At 41.6% G+C, this 15,445-nt stretch overlaps 1 protein-coding gene across 2 annotated transcripts in view; it reads left to right on the top strand.

Annotated features, from left to right (window-relative positions):
* DGKI (diacylglycerol kinase iota) overlaps nucleotides 1-13,650 on the top strand; it is a 319,904-nt gene extending 306,254 nt beyond the window's left edge. For both annotated transcript variants that reach the window (XM_074983801.1, XM_074983800.1), the window contains 3 exons: nucleotides 6,159-6,195; nucleotides 6,752-6,851; nucleotides 9,018-13,650. In XM_074983801.1, the coding sequence (XP_074839902.1) occupies nucleotides 6,159-6,195; nucleotides 6,752-6,851; nucleotides 9,018-9,134 (254 nt within the window). In that variant the 3' untranslated portion in view covers nucleotides 9,135-13,650. The remainder of the gene's footprint in view (nucleotides 1-6,158; nucleotides 6,196-6,751; nucleotides 6,852-9,017) is intronic.
* The last annotated feature ends 1,795 nt before the right edge of the window (nucleotides 13,651-15,445 follow it).

Here is a 15,445-nt window from a genome sequence, read left to right as displayed (position 1 = left end):
ATTGCCTCCTGGCCAGAGCCTGCATCTGGCACCCTACTCCTTCTTGCATCCCAACTCCCTGCCCCAGATCAAAACCCAAACCCTATTCTGTCCCAGGTCACAACCTATGGCTCTGCACCCACTCCTGGCCTCCTGCCCTGGTCACATCTCCCTTCCGAGACCCTGCAAGCCTTCCCAGGTCAGAATCCACTCCAGAATCCACTCCACTCCTGCACCCCATCCAGCACCCCAATACCCCCATCCCAAGCTGCTTCCTGCACCCAACCTTCATCCTAGATCCTGCACGTGCTCCCTTAATATAATAGAAAAGTGTGGCCCTTGATTACTTACCAAATCTTTGCAGTAGCTCTCACCAAAAATTCTTTCCCACCTCTACGCTATTCCATGATCTGCATCTGAAACATTTCAGATGTTAAAAGAAAATTTTCACATTGGAAAAAGTCTAGGTTAGTCATAGAAAGATACTGTTATGCAATGCTGCAGTGTACTTAACAGTGTGCTAGAACAAGCTGGCACTGTCCCTGCAGTGGCAATGCAGGTACAAGCTCAGTAGGCATCAAAATTACACCTGCATATTACTGGAAGAGGTGTGTGATGGGGTAGACAGACCTCATATTGAGTAAGAGGGGATTAAGGAGACCCTGTGGGGCCAATCCAGTTACACTACTTCAAGGTGTGAAGCCTGAAGGACAGAGACAGAAGAGAGGAGAAGCCCAGCTCAGGTGGCTGAGAAAGTGAGTAGATTTCTTGACCTAACCTTGTGAAGAAAACCCTAGTTCAGGGCAGTGACTGCCTGGAGGGAAGAGCCAGCGGCTGTTGCTAGAGCCTAGCCAGAGATTTCTACGGGTCATAGCCCACTTGGGAAAGGTAGTCTTGGTGAAGGACTTTTTTCATTTCTCATAGCTGGGCTGGCTGTCATTTGTCTTGAATCAGCAGAAGAATCAGCAGGGTAAGAAACGGTGAGAAAAGCCCATCTACACACTATGGTAGGAAGCAATCCAGGGAGACAGCAGATGATCTAAACAGATGGACATCTGCTTCATACAAGTCCCTAGACTGGAACTCAGAGTAGAAGGTAGGCCTTGGTTACTCCACCAGCCTAGCTAGGACAGGGGTGTAAAGCCTAAAGTTAGGCAAGACCTCTGGAGTGATGCTGCTAGGCCGCTGGCCTGTTGGATTTATGTTTCTCCAGAAAGTCCAGGACTAAAAGTGACCAGGCTGGATAGCCAAATCAGAGGAAGGCAGACTGCCCCAGGGCCTGATGGTTGTCAGAAGAGGGCACCAGAGGAGGAAGTGGGCTGCTACACCCTGCCCAGTGAGGAGAGGACACACTTGCATTGAATAATTCTTCTACAAGGTTACCGAAGTGACATTATGCTGGCTGCTGATGTGGCTGCAACAAAGAAGTTTCTCTCTTTCCCAGAGGTGGCCAAACAAACAAAAAACAACCAGAAAACCCTGATCTTCTTTCCTGAATTCCCAGAATCAGGAGTCCTTCCCATATGGATGGAGATACACCCTTTAGAAACTGTGAGCCTGTCAAGAAATACCCAGTTGTATCAGTTGCTCTATTATGCTACAGGAATAAATAATCTACTTGAATTTAACTGGGGCAGGCTTAACCAGTCTGGTGGGGAAAATAACCTAAATCTTCATCTATATTTAGAACAAACATGACCTTGATTCCTTATGTGGCAGTTTTGAGATCTTTATCCTGAACTAATGAGAGGAGAACTTGTGCATGGAGATTCTCTTCCTGGCTGAATGGGATAGAGTACTATATTTACTCTATTTTCATCTATATGCTCAAAAAGAGAGAGATGTCTAGCAACTCCTGTAGTATCTTTTGGTAGTTAATTGATAAGACGCTAACTATAATGTGCTAACATTTTGTTGAGATGAGGCAGTTAGTGGAACGTAGGTCTTTATGCTCAGCAGTGGGCCCAGGCCTGAACATTTCTCTACCATCAACAACTTTGCTTATCCTTGGAATATTAAGGTGAAGTTGTTCTCTGCACACACACAGCAAGCAGATCTACTGAGTAGGAAGGTGCAAGTTTTAGTCTTTTTTTTCAGAGTCATATCAATTTACTTCAAGGAGGACACAGATTTACCATTGCTAGCACTGAAGAGTCAACGTAATTCTGGGAATGTGAGCTGGGTTTCATTTTGGCTCACACCATGAACAGAAGTATTAGGTAAACTCCAAATGTAGGGTCAAATACTGTATGTAATCCTGTTGGAGGCACAGGGCTTATATAACTGGAAGAAAGTGAGGTTGCAGTGGTAGAACGACTGCAGCATTTGGTCTGCAAAATGTGTGTTGCAGAATCAGGTTTTTAAGCCAGATAGCAAATATACATGAACTATGTCTACACTCTGCCCCTAACTCAAAATAAAATATTCAATTTGTACTACACAAATAAGCTATTTCAGGATGTGGCACGGTCTACACAGTGCCAAATTTCAAAATACTGTGCTATTTTGAGGCATCTCTTACCCCTCCCACAGTGAAGAGTAAAGGGATGCTGAAACAGCGCAGCTGGTATTTCGAAAAAAATTTCAAAATACTGGGCACATTTCCTAGATGCGGAGTTACTCTTTTGGGATACCTCGGTATCCCAAAATAGCTCCACAGTGTAGATTCAGCCATATTGATTTATCTCAGTTGAAGCTGACAGATAGAAAAGCCATCTTTTTACTTGTAAGCAAAGTTTATATGGAAATTATTGAGAGGAAATGAATATGGAAACCCAAATATGTCACTTTTCAAAGTAAAGCCCCACCCATAAGTCACTGGGGAGACCCTGAGCCGAGTTTAAAAAGATATCAACCATGCAAGACAGTTACTGTTAACCATTCTCTGGAATTAAACTTAAAGGGGAAATGTGGGCATTTCTCAAATATTGCATACTGATATCCTTTTCAAAATGCTCCCAGTTTTCAAGATAGGAACCTAGTTGATTTTGTCCCTTGAATATCTGCCATGCTTTTGTCCAGACAAAGCAAACGAGACATCCAGAGGCAATGAGAGGCACTGAGAACCTCAAACATTTTTTTAAAGAAAATCTTCCACTCCTCTTTCCCAGTTTTGTAAAGTGAACATGAAGAGATCATTTCACTGACACAAATTAATGTTTTTGGGACCCCTAAGAGGTGTAGCTTCAGTTGGAAAAGGTAAAGTTTGCTGCCTGTATTGAGGACTTTTAGCCTGCCTGGTGCCTTCGATTTTGGAAATGCCTTCGAAATGTGCTCATTGAGTTTCTTCTTTTGTGTAGTAATGAGCTCAGCTAAAGGGCAACACACTCCTTGTCCCTCCCCAAAACCCAAACTGCTATGCCTCCTGAGAAATCAGAGAGCAAGTTTGGTGGAGCAAAGGGTGTGGGGAGGAAGGGAAGAAAAATAATTTCATTTCACGCAGATAGACTATGAAACATTAAGGACAGAGAGTGATCTCAGCTGGTCTTCTACCCAGTGGTTCTTGCCTTTCAGCTCCTTTCAAGTGAACTTCCCCTCTCCCACCATCCTCTATTTTATTTTCTTGGGCCTTTTTTATTTTTTCAAGTCCCCACACATTTCTATCTTTTGTTTTTATTTCCCCACCTGCTGTTTTCCTTGAGAGAACTCTCACTCATGCATTTCCCTTCCGGATTTCTATTGGGTTATATTGTCTTCTCCCTCTCTTTGCCTCAGTCCCCTTTTCTTTCTTTGCCTCTTGTCCCCAGTATAGCAAACGGCTCCCCGCTGGGCCAGGATGACAGTGCTGTTAGCTTTCCCAGTGCCAGGCTTCCCCACATCTGTGCAGCTTTTGTCTTGTACCATAGGGGATTTGGAATGGTCGGTTGGCAGCGCCAGGGAGACTGCTCTAAATATGAGGTCCAAAAGAGGGGATGGGAAACTAGAATGGTGTGAGATGGTTTAAGAGAAGCGCTGCTGAACAGAAGTAAGGGCCCAGCTTAATATTCTTCATGACTCAGTGCCTCCAATTTCAGCTGTAAACAGAAATGAACAAAACAACACTCTGGCTACCATATTGTTCTATGAACCGCATGCAGTCTCTGCCCCTTAGGCTGGCTGTGAGAGCTGGAATGCTTTGAAAAATATCTTGGTTCAGTTAAGGTGGCATTAAATGTGCTTAGTTTTACATTTGTAGAATACTTTATGAGTAACTAGCCATCAGCCCCATCTCCCTTCACCCTCTTTCATTCCCTTCCCATCACAGTGCAGTTTTCCCTCCTCCTTGATCTCCCTTCTTAGCAGGGCCAGTCCCATTCCTTTGCTATCCCAGACCAATTACCCAATGCACTTTCTCTCCTGATGCCCTAGCACAGTTCTCCTTCTTACCCTGAGGCTGGAGACACACTACAGTGGAAGGTTGACCTGCTGAGGGTTGATCTTCTGGGGTTTCATTTCATGCGTGCGTGAAATGATGCTCACAGGGGTCAACAAAGATCCCTGTACTCCTTGTGAGAGGTGAGGAATAAGGAAGGTTAGTGGGGGAAACACTCCTGTCAACCTTCCTCTATGTGGACAGTCATGGAAGTCGACCGCTGATAAATTGATTTTAGCTATGCAATTGGTGTAACTAAAATTGCGTACCAGCGGTTGACTTCTGTGTCTAATATAGACATAGCCTTACTTTACCCAAGCACTTCTACACCCAGGCAAACTATTGTCTTCCACTCTCCCCATGCTGCTCCTTACTCAACCAATGTTGCTTCCGTACCCCAAAGAAGCTTGTAGGTATCTGGGAGGGCTAAAGCTCCAGTCGTGTTTCTCAGTATGCAACAGGGTATTGTCTAAGCATGATAGCTGGAAAATGGCAACATTGGCAATGCATCAGTGTATGTTAAAGAGATGTACTGAAGAATGGTAACATTCCTTGTCTGGAAGAGCATTCTTGCCTGAAAAGAATACTTTTATTTTATTTTTTTTGACAGACACCAGATTTTTTTTTCTTAGTTGCCTGATTCTAATTGAATGAGAACATTCCCATTTTATGTTCCTGTTTATTGGAGTGCAAAGGCTTCAGTGCCTCAAGGAGTCCTCTGTTATCCTCATTCCTACATGCTCATAGGCCCCTCATCATATCTGACTACCTTTCTAGTCAGAGAATGAATCTGGAACACATCACTGTTGCTTATTATTAAGACGATGATAGAGTGGCACTTTGAAAATGTAAAGTTTGTATACCTCTGAAGTATTATTGTTGGACTACGGTGAAGGTTTTCTGAGTAGAAACTGAATGTATTATTCGTATAGCACCCACAGTACGCGCTGTATGAGGAGTGGGCTCTCAATGCACAAAGCAGTTAATTAGGGGAGTGAGTTCCCTAGTAAAGGGTGAAATCTCAATTTCCATAAGTCCTCATACGAGGTTAGAGGCCACTGCAACAGCAGCAGCCTGGGCAGCTATTTGAGCCTGTTGCTGGTAACCTGGAGCAAATGGTGAGGCCACAAGGTTCCTTAAAGATTTCTACAGGGTACGCGTATAGGGAATGAGATCGCTTGTCTGACCTCCCACAATATGAAGATGGTGGAGGAAGATAGTGGGCCACCTACAATTTCAGGAGACAGCCTGATGGCTTCCCAGATGACATTGAAAGTGGTTGCTATGGGGGAGGGGGTTCTCCTCCCACTCAATACACCCCTGGAAAACAACATAAGAAGAAAAGCAGAAGGGGCTGTATTTTTTGCTTTTGTAATGAACAGTGTAAAACTTGATGATTTCAGGTTAGATTGTGTGTAGACTTTTCAAGGTCAATTCAACCTGGAAGTTAAAGTTGAAATTGAGAGATATGAATCCCTAGGAAGTAAAACTTCAAAGAAAGGTTCACCATATTCACCTTTAACCAAATCCACAATATTAGGCACAATTTTACTGGATAGAACAATAATCAGCCAATCATAGAATGTAAAGCATAACATATGGTACATCTTGAGAGACAAGGTACATGAGGTGATATCTTTTGTTGGACCAACATTTGTTGGTGAGAGAGAGAAGCTTTTGATCTTACCCTCACTTACAGTTCTGTGTAAGCTTGAAAGCTTGTCTCCCTCACCAACAAATTATCTCACTCACCTTGTCTTTCTAATATCCTGGGACAAACCTGGGTACGACTGACATTGCGTATGACATATGTGACTTTCTTTTACAGGTCCATCTGAGTTACTGGATATGACAGACAGTGAAACGTAAGTGCAACCCACTTGACACCCACTTCAGTGAGTGTTTGGTTTCACTTTACTTCTATCCCCACCACCTCAACCCAACATGCTACTGCTTAAAAATTAAAGTAAAAATGTGTGAGAATGGCAGTTTTCTAAAAAAGGTTGCCCAACCCAAGGAGGACAACTTCTGCCAAGCTCCAAAACAAACTCCATCTCCCGTCATCTGCTAATTGCCCTAATTGCCCTAGAAAAGAAACATCACCAGTGTTTACCCTGCTGCAAATTAGTAACAAGGCAGCTAATTTGCTCTTCCAGGAGCCTGCAAAACATGATTTATTTCTAGAAGAGTACTAATATGACATATATATAGATATGAGGGTGACAGTTTCTGTTCCCTCCTCAACCGCCTGGAAGCACTCCTGCCATATGTGCATTATTAGGTTGCTTTACTGATCCAAAGGGCATGCAAGCTGAGGGAGAAAGTGTACATGTTCATGCTAAGCATAACTGGAGAGATCCTCATAAAAAATGCTGCATTTTTCATTTTAACTTACTGCTAGTTTCTTCTGCTTTGGTTTAGGGGTGAGACAGCATTGCATAAGGCAGCTTGTCAGCGCCATCGGGGTATCTGCCAGCTCCTGGTAGATGCGGGAGCATCTCTAAGAAAGACAGATTCCAAGGTAATGAAACTAAATGAACCAATTATGAAAAAGTTTAGACAAGTGAGCCCAATCAGCAACTGTCACAGTTGTTTGCTCAATGGAGGAATGTAGAGAGGCCCAAGAGCATTTCTTTGCAAACAAGTCATTTTATTTAGAAAAATGTGTTTGCTTAAATCAAGACAAAAGACCCCAGTTAAAACCCCAGCCTGGGTCATCTTTGTCCTAGAGCTAACCTGTCCTGAAAACATTTTCTCAAGTGGAGTGACAGTGAGAGATTTCCAAGCCAGAATAGTACCATTGCTGTGTGGTAGCTGTACCAATTAGGAATCTTAGTTTGATTCAGTGGTGACTAAGGCATGATGATTGTGATCACTAGCCATTTTGTGGAGATGGCCAACCCCTTTCTCTGTGTCTGTTTTCCCTTCTGCCTGCTCATGGAAGGCCAACCACAATCTCCCCATCCTCTTAGTATAAACTCAAAACTGAACAGAACTATTGAGACCTTCTAAGCATGAAAAAAACACATATGGGAAAAAAATAGATGCTAGAATATACAATCATTTTAGCAATGTCTAAATATCTAAAAGGACTTCACAAACATAAATTAACCTCAGCATGGACAGGGAGGCCAGTATCACATTACACTGAGTACCAGGGTTTCTGGGCACCCCAGCTGACCTGTCTGCTGGTGACCACAGTCATCTTGGAAGATGCTACATCAGCTGTGCTTCTAGCAGGAATTTGGTATCAGCAGATAGTCTGTGGGCAGTGGTTGATAAAAAGCCTGTTAGACTTCAGGAATCTACAATCCAAGGGTTTTTCTTGTTTTATTTTCTTTATGTTTTTGTTTGTTTTCTTGCTTCTATACAGATAAATGAAGTTTTAAAATATTACCATATTTAAATCACCTGTTCCTTTTGGGTCAGAGTTCTGTGGACTGCAATAGGCTGAATAATATTGTCAGCAAAGGCTGAAATCCAGACAAGTGGACACTGATACCTGCCTGTCTTTATCAACCCAGAAGTGTAAATTTTGGAATGTTCTGATGTTTGTTAATCTAGCTTCAATATTTTTCAAAGTTTCACTATCCAGAGTCCTGGTTTAAGGTTTACGCAATTTTAAAACACCTTGTGCAAGGCTTTGTCTACACTTCTGAGAAGATCAATACCCTGGCAGTCAATCTTCTGAGATTTGATTTAGTGTACTTACTGGAGCTGCACTAAATTGAGCAATCAGGGTGCCACCATCAACCCTGGCAGTTGCGAGGAGTAAGGGAAGTTGACTGACGATGGGAGAGTTTCTCCCATCGACCTCCCACTGCGGGAACAGCAGCAAAAATTGATTTATGATACGTCGCTTCTGCTCCGTAATTCTTGTAGCTGGAGTTGCGTCTCTTAAAATCGATTTTATCCCCTTGTGTAGACGTGGCCCAACAGAAGGATGGATTAAAAAGTGATTTTATCTGAAGCCAGCTCAATGTGGTACCTCCAGACTCAGACGTTGGGAGCCTCTTGCTTTGCACACTTAATAGTTGTTGCTTGTGGTCTGTGTGGGTTTCTTTTCATGCCTCGGGCACAATACTACTCAGAATGCATGCACAGTGTGTCCAGTCACAGGAGGGGAAAACTGATCAATTTATTTTGGTATCTATATACTATTTGTCAGCCATTGCAGACCACACAGTGTCTTGTAAAGTTGAAGGATTTATTCCAAATCTTGTAAAGAAAGTAGAAGGAAACCTGGCTGCCAGGTACCAAAAGCTCACTAATCCCAAGAGCCACACAGATAATAAAATTAGGTCATCCTTAGGGAGAACCTTAAGCTGACACCAACCAAGCTGCCTCTTCACTTTTCTGGTTCTGAATTTTTATTCTGTTCCTCTAGTGTTATCTTCCATAGGACATTTTCTCTTCTAAAAATAATAATAAGTCCTGTGGCACCTTATAGACTAACAGATATTTTGGAGCATAAACTTTTGTGGGCCAAGAGCCACTTCATCAGGACTGTTGCATCTGATGAAGCAGGTCTTTGCCCACAAAAGCTTATGCTCCAAAATATCTGTTAGTCTATAAGGTGCTATGGAACTTCTTGTTGTTTCTGAAAATACAGACAAACACAGCTACCTCTCTGATACTTGTCTTCTAAAAATGTATGTGTAAGGCTTTCTGTGTCCCTTCATTTTAGGGTCAGACACCTAGAGACAAGGCTCAGCAAGCAGGGGACTCAGATTTGGCCTCTTACCTGGAGAGTCATCAGAACTACCAGATGGTTCCCCACGAGGATCTGGAGACTGCAGTCTGATGTCCATGAAGAGGAAGAGAATCTAGGAAATAACAGAGCTGCACCTGAGACACTCAGGCTGTGAGGAAGAAGCTGATGGAATCAATGTCTCTCTTGCTCTCATGCAAAATATCTGAGGACATGCCACCAGTTTCTAAGGGCTAATGAGTCTTGCCACGGAACTGTTGTGTTCCCATGTGATGGCCCGGTCAGAAAGAGGTAGAACGCTCAAAGGTCTTTGGAATCCATGGGCCACAAGAATTTACCCTTACTGCTTCCAGAAAGTAGCATGAACTTCTTCTATGTTCATCTGTACATTTTATTTAAAAAATAAAAGGAAAAGAAAGGAAGGAAAAAACCAAACTAACTTGGACATTAATGAACCAACCAACCAACCCCTTCCTCCATTCCTACAGTGCCCAGCATTCCTTCTCCCATCCTACTCATTCGCCAGTAATTAAATAATACATTATCTCTGTATTAATTCTTCACAGATGGACAGATGATAGTCAAGACTTTGAGGAGCCCTGGATGCCCTTGGGGAAAAAATGACTTCTGAACCTGCTGAGTCCTCACCTACTGCTCCCTCAGAAGTTGAATGCTCAGTATTTAATTGCCAGGGAATTTTTTTCTCTTTTTGGAATAAATTGTTTCTACTGCCCTGTTCTATGGGGTGCTGGACCCAGCTAGCTTTACAGCACTGACAAGAGCTAGCTTCCTAGATGTAATTGAATATATCTTAAAGGTGTCCTCATGAAACAATATTTCAGAAAAATTGAGTTGCTGTGTGACATTTTGTGTTGTCTTCTGACAGACCACACAGTAACTGGTAAGGCATCTCCTATCACCACTCTGCTGATAATGACAGACTGATTCTGCTCAGGTCTGAATCCTGCCTATAATTAGCCATCTGGGGCTTCTGTCAAGTTGTGTTTTTAAGGTAGAGAAAGAGCAAAGTATGATGGATGCAGTTGTGGTTGACTAACTTACTAGCCCTGCCACATTGACTTAACTGACTCTTACAGTCATAGAAACCAAATTCAAAGCATCAACTGTCTGTCAAGGCTTGGAGATATAAACAAGAAGATGAGCACCATGTTAGATATTTTAAAAATAAAATTCAGTGAAACCACTTCTGCCTGAAAATTTAGAGGGGCAGATTCAGAGAGGGACTTGGACCAAAGCTTTAGAAGACAGAGAGGGATTATCCTCTTCAGAATAAAACAAACATCAGTCCTTAGCCTCTCATAGTGTTACAGACATACGTTGTTTAACTGTTTTCATGCAAGTTTTGGTTTATTTATTCTGCTCTTTGGTTTCTCGACCCAACGAACACCACCACCACCACCAAACAGAAGACTCCTCCACACCCCAAACATACTCACATACATGTACACAGAGTTTTCGTATTAAGGTTTTCTATCACTTATGGAATTCAGCTATGAGAATTAAGGGGGTCACCCCCATACGATTTGTCAAGTCTCAATCCTGGCATAACAATTCCAACACAGTTTGTAACTGAAGATTCAGTTCTGTCTGTATTGTCGCATGGGTTTTGGTGATTAGTGCTAAACTGGATTGGCAGACAGTTTTCAACTCAGAAAATCCCCTCAGGTCATTCTTCAGATAAGATTTTCTCACTTTAGTAGCAATTACGGGAATGAAATTGATGTGGTTCTGGTGAATTTTCTCTCCACCTTTTTAACAAGTTATTCTTTTGGCAGAGGATGGGGAGCTGAATAATACGCCTTTTCATTATATCTTGTTTTCAAAGCTCTATTCAATGTGAGCAAAATATTGTTTCTTCCCCTGAAAGAAAATTATATTTGTAATCTACAGATCAATGGCAACATGAAATGTATTTTGTTTTATTTTCTGTTTTCACTTTATCTTTCTAATTTAAAAACAAAAGATAAATGCTAAATTCCTCCCTTGGATAATCATTCAGTGGCTTCCTAGGAGGGTCAGTGCATACATACAAGTACAGAAAGCAGAGTAAAATTTCTTTGGGAGTCTTCCATAAACACAACCCTTGCTTTGTGCTGGCACTCAAGTCCTGTCATTATTTCCCAGCTGTGAGGGAAGGCATGCAGTAATACTTCTGCATATTTGCGCTTAAAATGCTAATATCCTTTTCAGCTTTTGGCTGTGTGTTTAGAGTATTAGTAATGAAGGAAGTGGGACTGGTACCTTTGGCTAAATTCTGCCCTGTGCCAGATGCACTTGGGGGATGGGATCAAGATTGTCTGTGAGTCATCTTTATCTCCCTGATTCTCAAGCTTCCCTGGCTGCATCAAGACATCAGTTAGAGCCTTTCCGTGGCTGCTCAAACTAATGATAAGTAGTTGAGGTCCATATTGTTTGTAGCTGTGAATTACTGTATCAGAGTGGAGCTCCATCTCTCTATGCCTATTTTCTTCTTCTCCCATGATGTGCCCGGAGGATGGTCAGCATAGCAGTAGCCTCTTTACATCAGTTAAGAATTCCCCTTTCCATCTTGGCATCTGTGGCCTGATTCTGGCTCCTTTGTGCCATTCATACAGTTTAAAGGATCTTGATTCCCACGTGATGATCTGGCCTTCTATTTTTCTCTTGCAGCTGGAAAATAATATTATGACTAGAATGACACCACTGTGCCTCTGGGAAGCGTATCACTCTAAGAACTCTGTAGAAAGCAGTCACTATATGATGACCCAGCGCCCGAAATTGAAGATAGAACAGAAGTTGTCTGTCCACAGTGCCTTTTAATAGTTAAGATGTGCCAACACACTTTGCAAACAGCATGCTGCATCTTGAGTGAATATTGATTTCTGTAGATACATGAAACGTGTATTTATTCTCTGCAATGACCCTCTGACAGCTGGGATAGCAGAACCTGTTTCACTGAAAGAGGGACTGTTGGATTAGGACCCTGGTAGAGATTATTCCTTAGTCCTTTCAAAGTGCCATAGGATCCTTGATTCTGGATGGTTATAGGAAGCAAGCAGACTAATCTAGTTTAATGCTTCATGTGTATAGAGCCTATGAGAGTTTGGTCTATCCTAGCAATGCATTGTGGTCTATGCACTGGGCAGTGCCCATGTTCTAATGTGGGGCTGGGAACCCACTTACATTTAAAATCACATTACTTTATTAAAATATCTTTACTGCAGATAGTTTCCCAACTAGCTATTATGTTAGAATTGTAAAGCATTTAAGGATGATCAACCATCAAGGTTTCTGGACTGGTAGAATATTGTTAGTCCTCTAAATCCGCTTGTATAGCAATCCTCTTGATGCAGAATGTAGCAGCTTTAAGGTTGTTTGATTGTGAGTGCTGCACTGCCCCATTTCAAAGATAAACTGGAGGGGTAGAAAATATTTTAAATGTTAAAATAAACATTTTTGTTACGTAACAAGATTAGTTATATTTTGTTCTTGTATATTTCAATGTTCTATAAACCTATATCTCTAGGTACATGATATGATAAAGCATGACAACATTCTGGGAAATGATAGCATCTCTCTGGCGTTGGTAGAGGGCATGACTGACCATGCAGGAAGAAGTAGATCATTAGATGCAGTAGATTTCAAGGAAATTACAGCTCTTGCCTATAAAAATGGAAGTTAGATATAAACTAAACTCTCAGCCCTCTGGTTTTAGTTGTTGTACATATGTGCATAATCAGTGAAAATGTTTCAATTTTTCTCTAGGTCACTCTGAGCAGATTGTGGTGGTCAGGATGTGTGTTAGGGGCCATCTCACAGTTTATCATCTGCTTATCTGGGTCCTTATGCTGACACCTGTCTGTTTCGTAAAATAAAAACAGTGCTCTCATTCAACACCAGTTCACAAGTCTGGGTTTTGAAGTGTTCATGTAATATACAAGAAAGGGCTGTTAGAACACCAGATACATACAGAAAATAGAACAAAATCAATATATTGTTGCCATTGATTTTCATACTTGTGTGTGTGTAGCTGGTGCTAATTTGGATGAACAAGTGAGCACAAGGTTTTGTGGTGGTGTGTTGCGTTTAGTTCTTGTGTATTTGTTTGGGCTTTTTTAACCCCACCCCCACCCCTTTTGCTCACTTCTCTTTTCATGTCACCCTAACAATGAAACAGCAAAGATGAATATTAATGAATAGCAGTAACGTGCTAGGTGTCACATAGAAGGTGCCATGCCAGCTGCTGTTTTCTATCTGGCTATCCCAGATGCTGCTCTTGGGTTTAACTAGGTGTAGATGGTTCCAATGCATCAAACACAAAGTGAGTAGTACTGGCAAAATATATTAAATGGGCAGATAAATTGGTATCCTTAAGCTCTTTGGGGCCTTCATATACCCAATGACATTCTGAGTATAAGGCATGCTGGCTCTTCATATGCCTTGAAGACACTGAAAAATTCTGTCTAGCAGTCCTGTCCATGCATCCTGTGGATTACACTGATAAAATGCTTCCATGTATTGATTCCTCTGAAGTTAATAATTTCCTCTTTTCTCATTGTTGCCTCTCGTTTTTGTCAGAATAAAGGGACATGGCCAAGTACTTGGTTAATTTGGTGTTTAAAGTTTTACTTTCCACTGTTTGTAACAGCTCCTTAGCATTTTCAGAATACCATTTCTTCTTGTATTGTGTTTTGACCCTTCCTGTTTGTCATATGCTACATTTCCCTCCTTTTTCTCCTGGAACACAAGTTAACCTGGCAATAAGTTGTTAACTTCCTTGTTTGTTAAAAACATTTTGTAGGAATGGATTTAATGCTGCAGCATTTCTGGAAACAGTTTACTAGTATACTTATGTCTTGCTGGCTGCCTCTGAAGAAAGAGAACAAACAGTATTACCAGATTTAAACTGGTGGGCGTCTTCTCCTTTTGATGTCTCAGCAACAGACTAGGCAATTGCTTTTTAAAGATATTCAGAATCTGGAGGAGTTCACCACCACCACACTACACTGATGTTAATGTAGGTGATTCTAAAAATTATTCAGGGCACATCTAAGACGAGACTTCTAAATGGTGGGAAATCTTGCATTCCTGTACTGCACCACCATCAGAAAGTGCAGCACAGAATGTTTTGTTGAGAAGGGGAAAAGGTCTTAGAGGTAGTTTTAAACTGCCCTCTCATAGCTCACAGAGTAATTTAGAGCAGTGACTGGCTCTTATAAGCCACAGCACCATCTCTTTGGAGTGCTTTGCAGCTTGTAGTTGCTGACAATTTCTGGCGCTGCATGACTACAGGGACTCCTGTCCTGCCTCTGGCATGCATCCTGCAGTAAGCCTTGTGATGGGGCCTGCAGAAGGAAGCCTATGGCTGTCCCATGCAGTACACCTGCCAGGGGGATTTTCACTCTGTTTAAATAAAGAATTTTATGACCCCTATATGGTGCTGCCACAGGGGCAGGGAAAAATCCCTCCCTCAAGTCTGGCTTTTGACATGGATGATCATAGGATCAAGCCTTTGATGGGCAGACAGACTCAGTACTGAATAACCTCACATCATAAAGCAATCAGGTTGCATTTTGTATACAACCTTTTCTATACAACCTTTTCTATAAACTGATATTCCAGCCCTTGATGCAGTCTTTCATTTCTTGCGTGATAAAAGAGATCAGTCTTTCTCACAGAGGGCACATGTATCCAGTGAGCAAAAGGGAGGCAAGGAGCCAGCACACTCCTATGTATGCTTTACAAATGCCCATTCAGATGCTGCTTATGGGGGTCTTTTGTGGTGTGAAAGAAGGAATAATTGTAAACAGAAGTATTCTTTGTTTTAACATGCATGCCTCAATAATTCAGTGAAAGATTTTATTTTTAGCCCATTTAAATATATGTGATTATGGTTAGCCCTCCGTCAAAACCCAGAGAAGTTTCTGGAACTTCTAGAACTGAAGGCTAGATTTTTTTCAAAGAAAAACAGACATGGCAGAGATAAAAATGGAGAAAATTCACTCTGAAGTATTTTCTGTAGTAATCACTTTCCATTTCCTTGCCATTGTCTTACAAAGACAGGAGCTGAATTGTGAGCTCTCTATTACAATTGTCTAATTATAGTTTACTGATGATTTTACAACTCAAGTTTTTTTATGTACAATGATGAAGCGTGCATTTTAAAACATAAGGAATAGACACTATGCCTTTAAATAATATATGGTAATTATATAATAACCATAGAGACAGCTTGTTATCCTTATTCATTAATATCGGATTCCACAATTAGTCCCATCCATGAGACTACTCAAAAAGTAAAGTCTACCCATTGCGAAGAAGGTATCAATATTTGTCCTTTACACAGCGATGATTACTGAAAAGTACTTAAAACCCAAGATGTGTCTATTTACCTATTAGATGGA

The sequence above is a fragment of the Carettochelys insculpta genome, chromosome 1 (genome assembly GCF_033958435.1).
Source record: "Carettochelys insculpta isolate YL-2023 chromosome 1, ASM3395843v1, whole genome shotgun sequence".
Classification (NCBI taxonomy): Eukaryota; Metazoa; Chordata; order Testudines; family Carettochelyidae; genus Carettochelys; species Carettochelys insculpta.
This window is presented reverse-complemented; position numbering and strand designations above follow the sequence as displayed.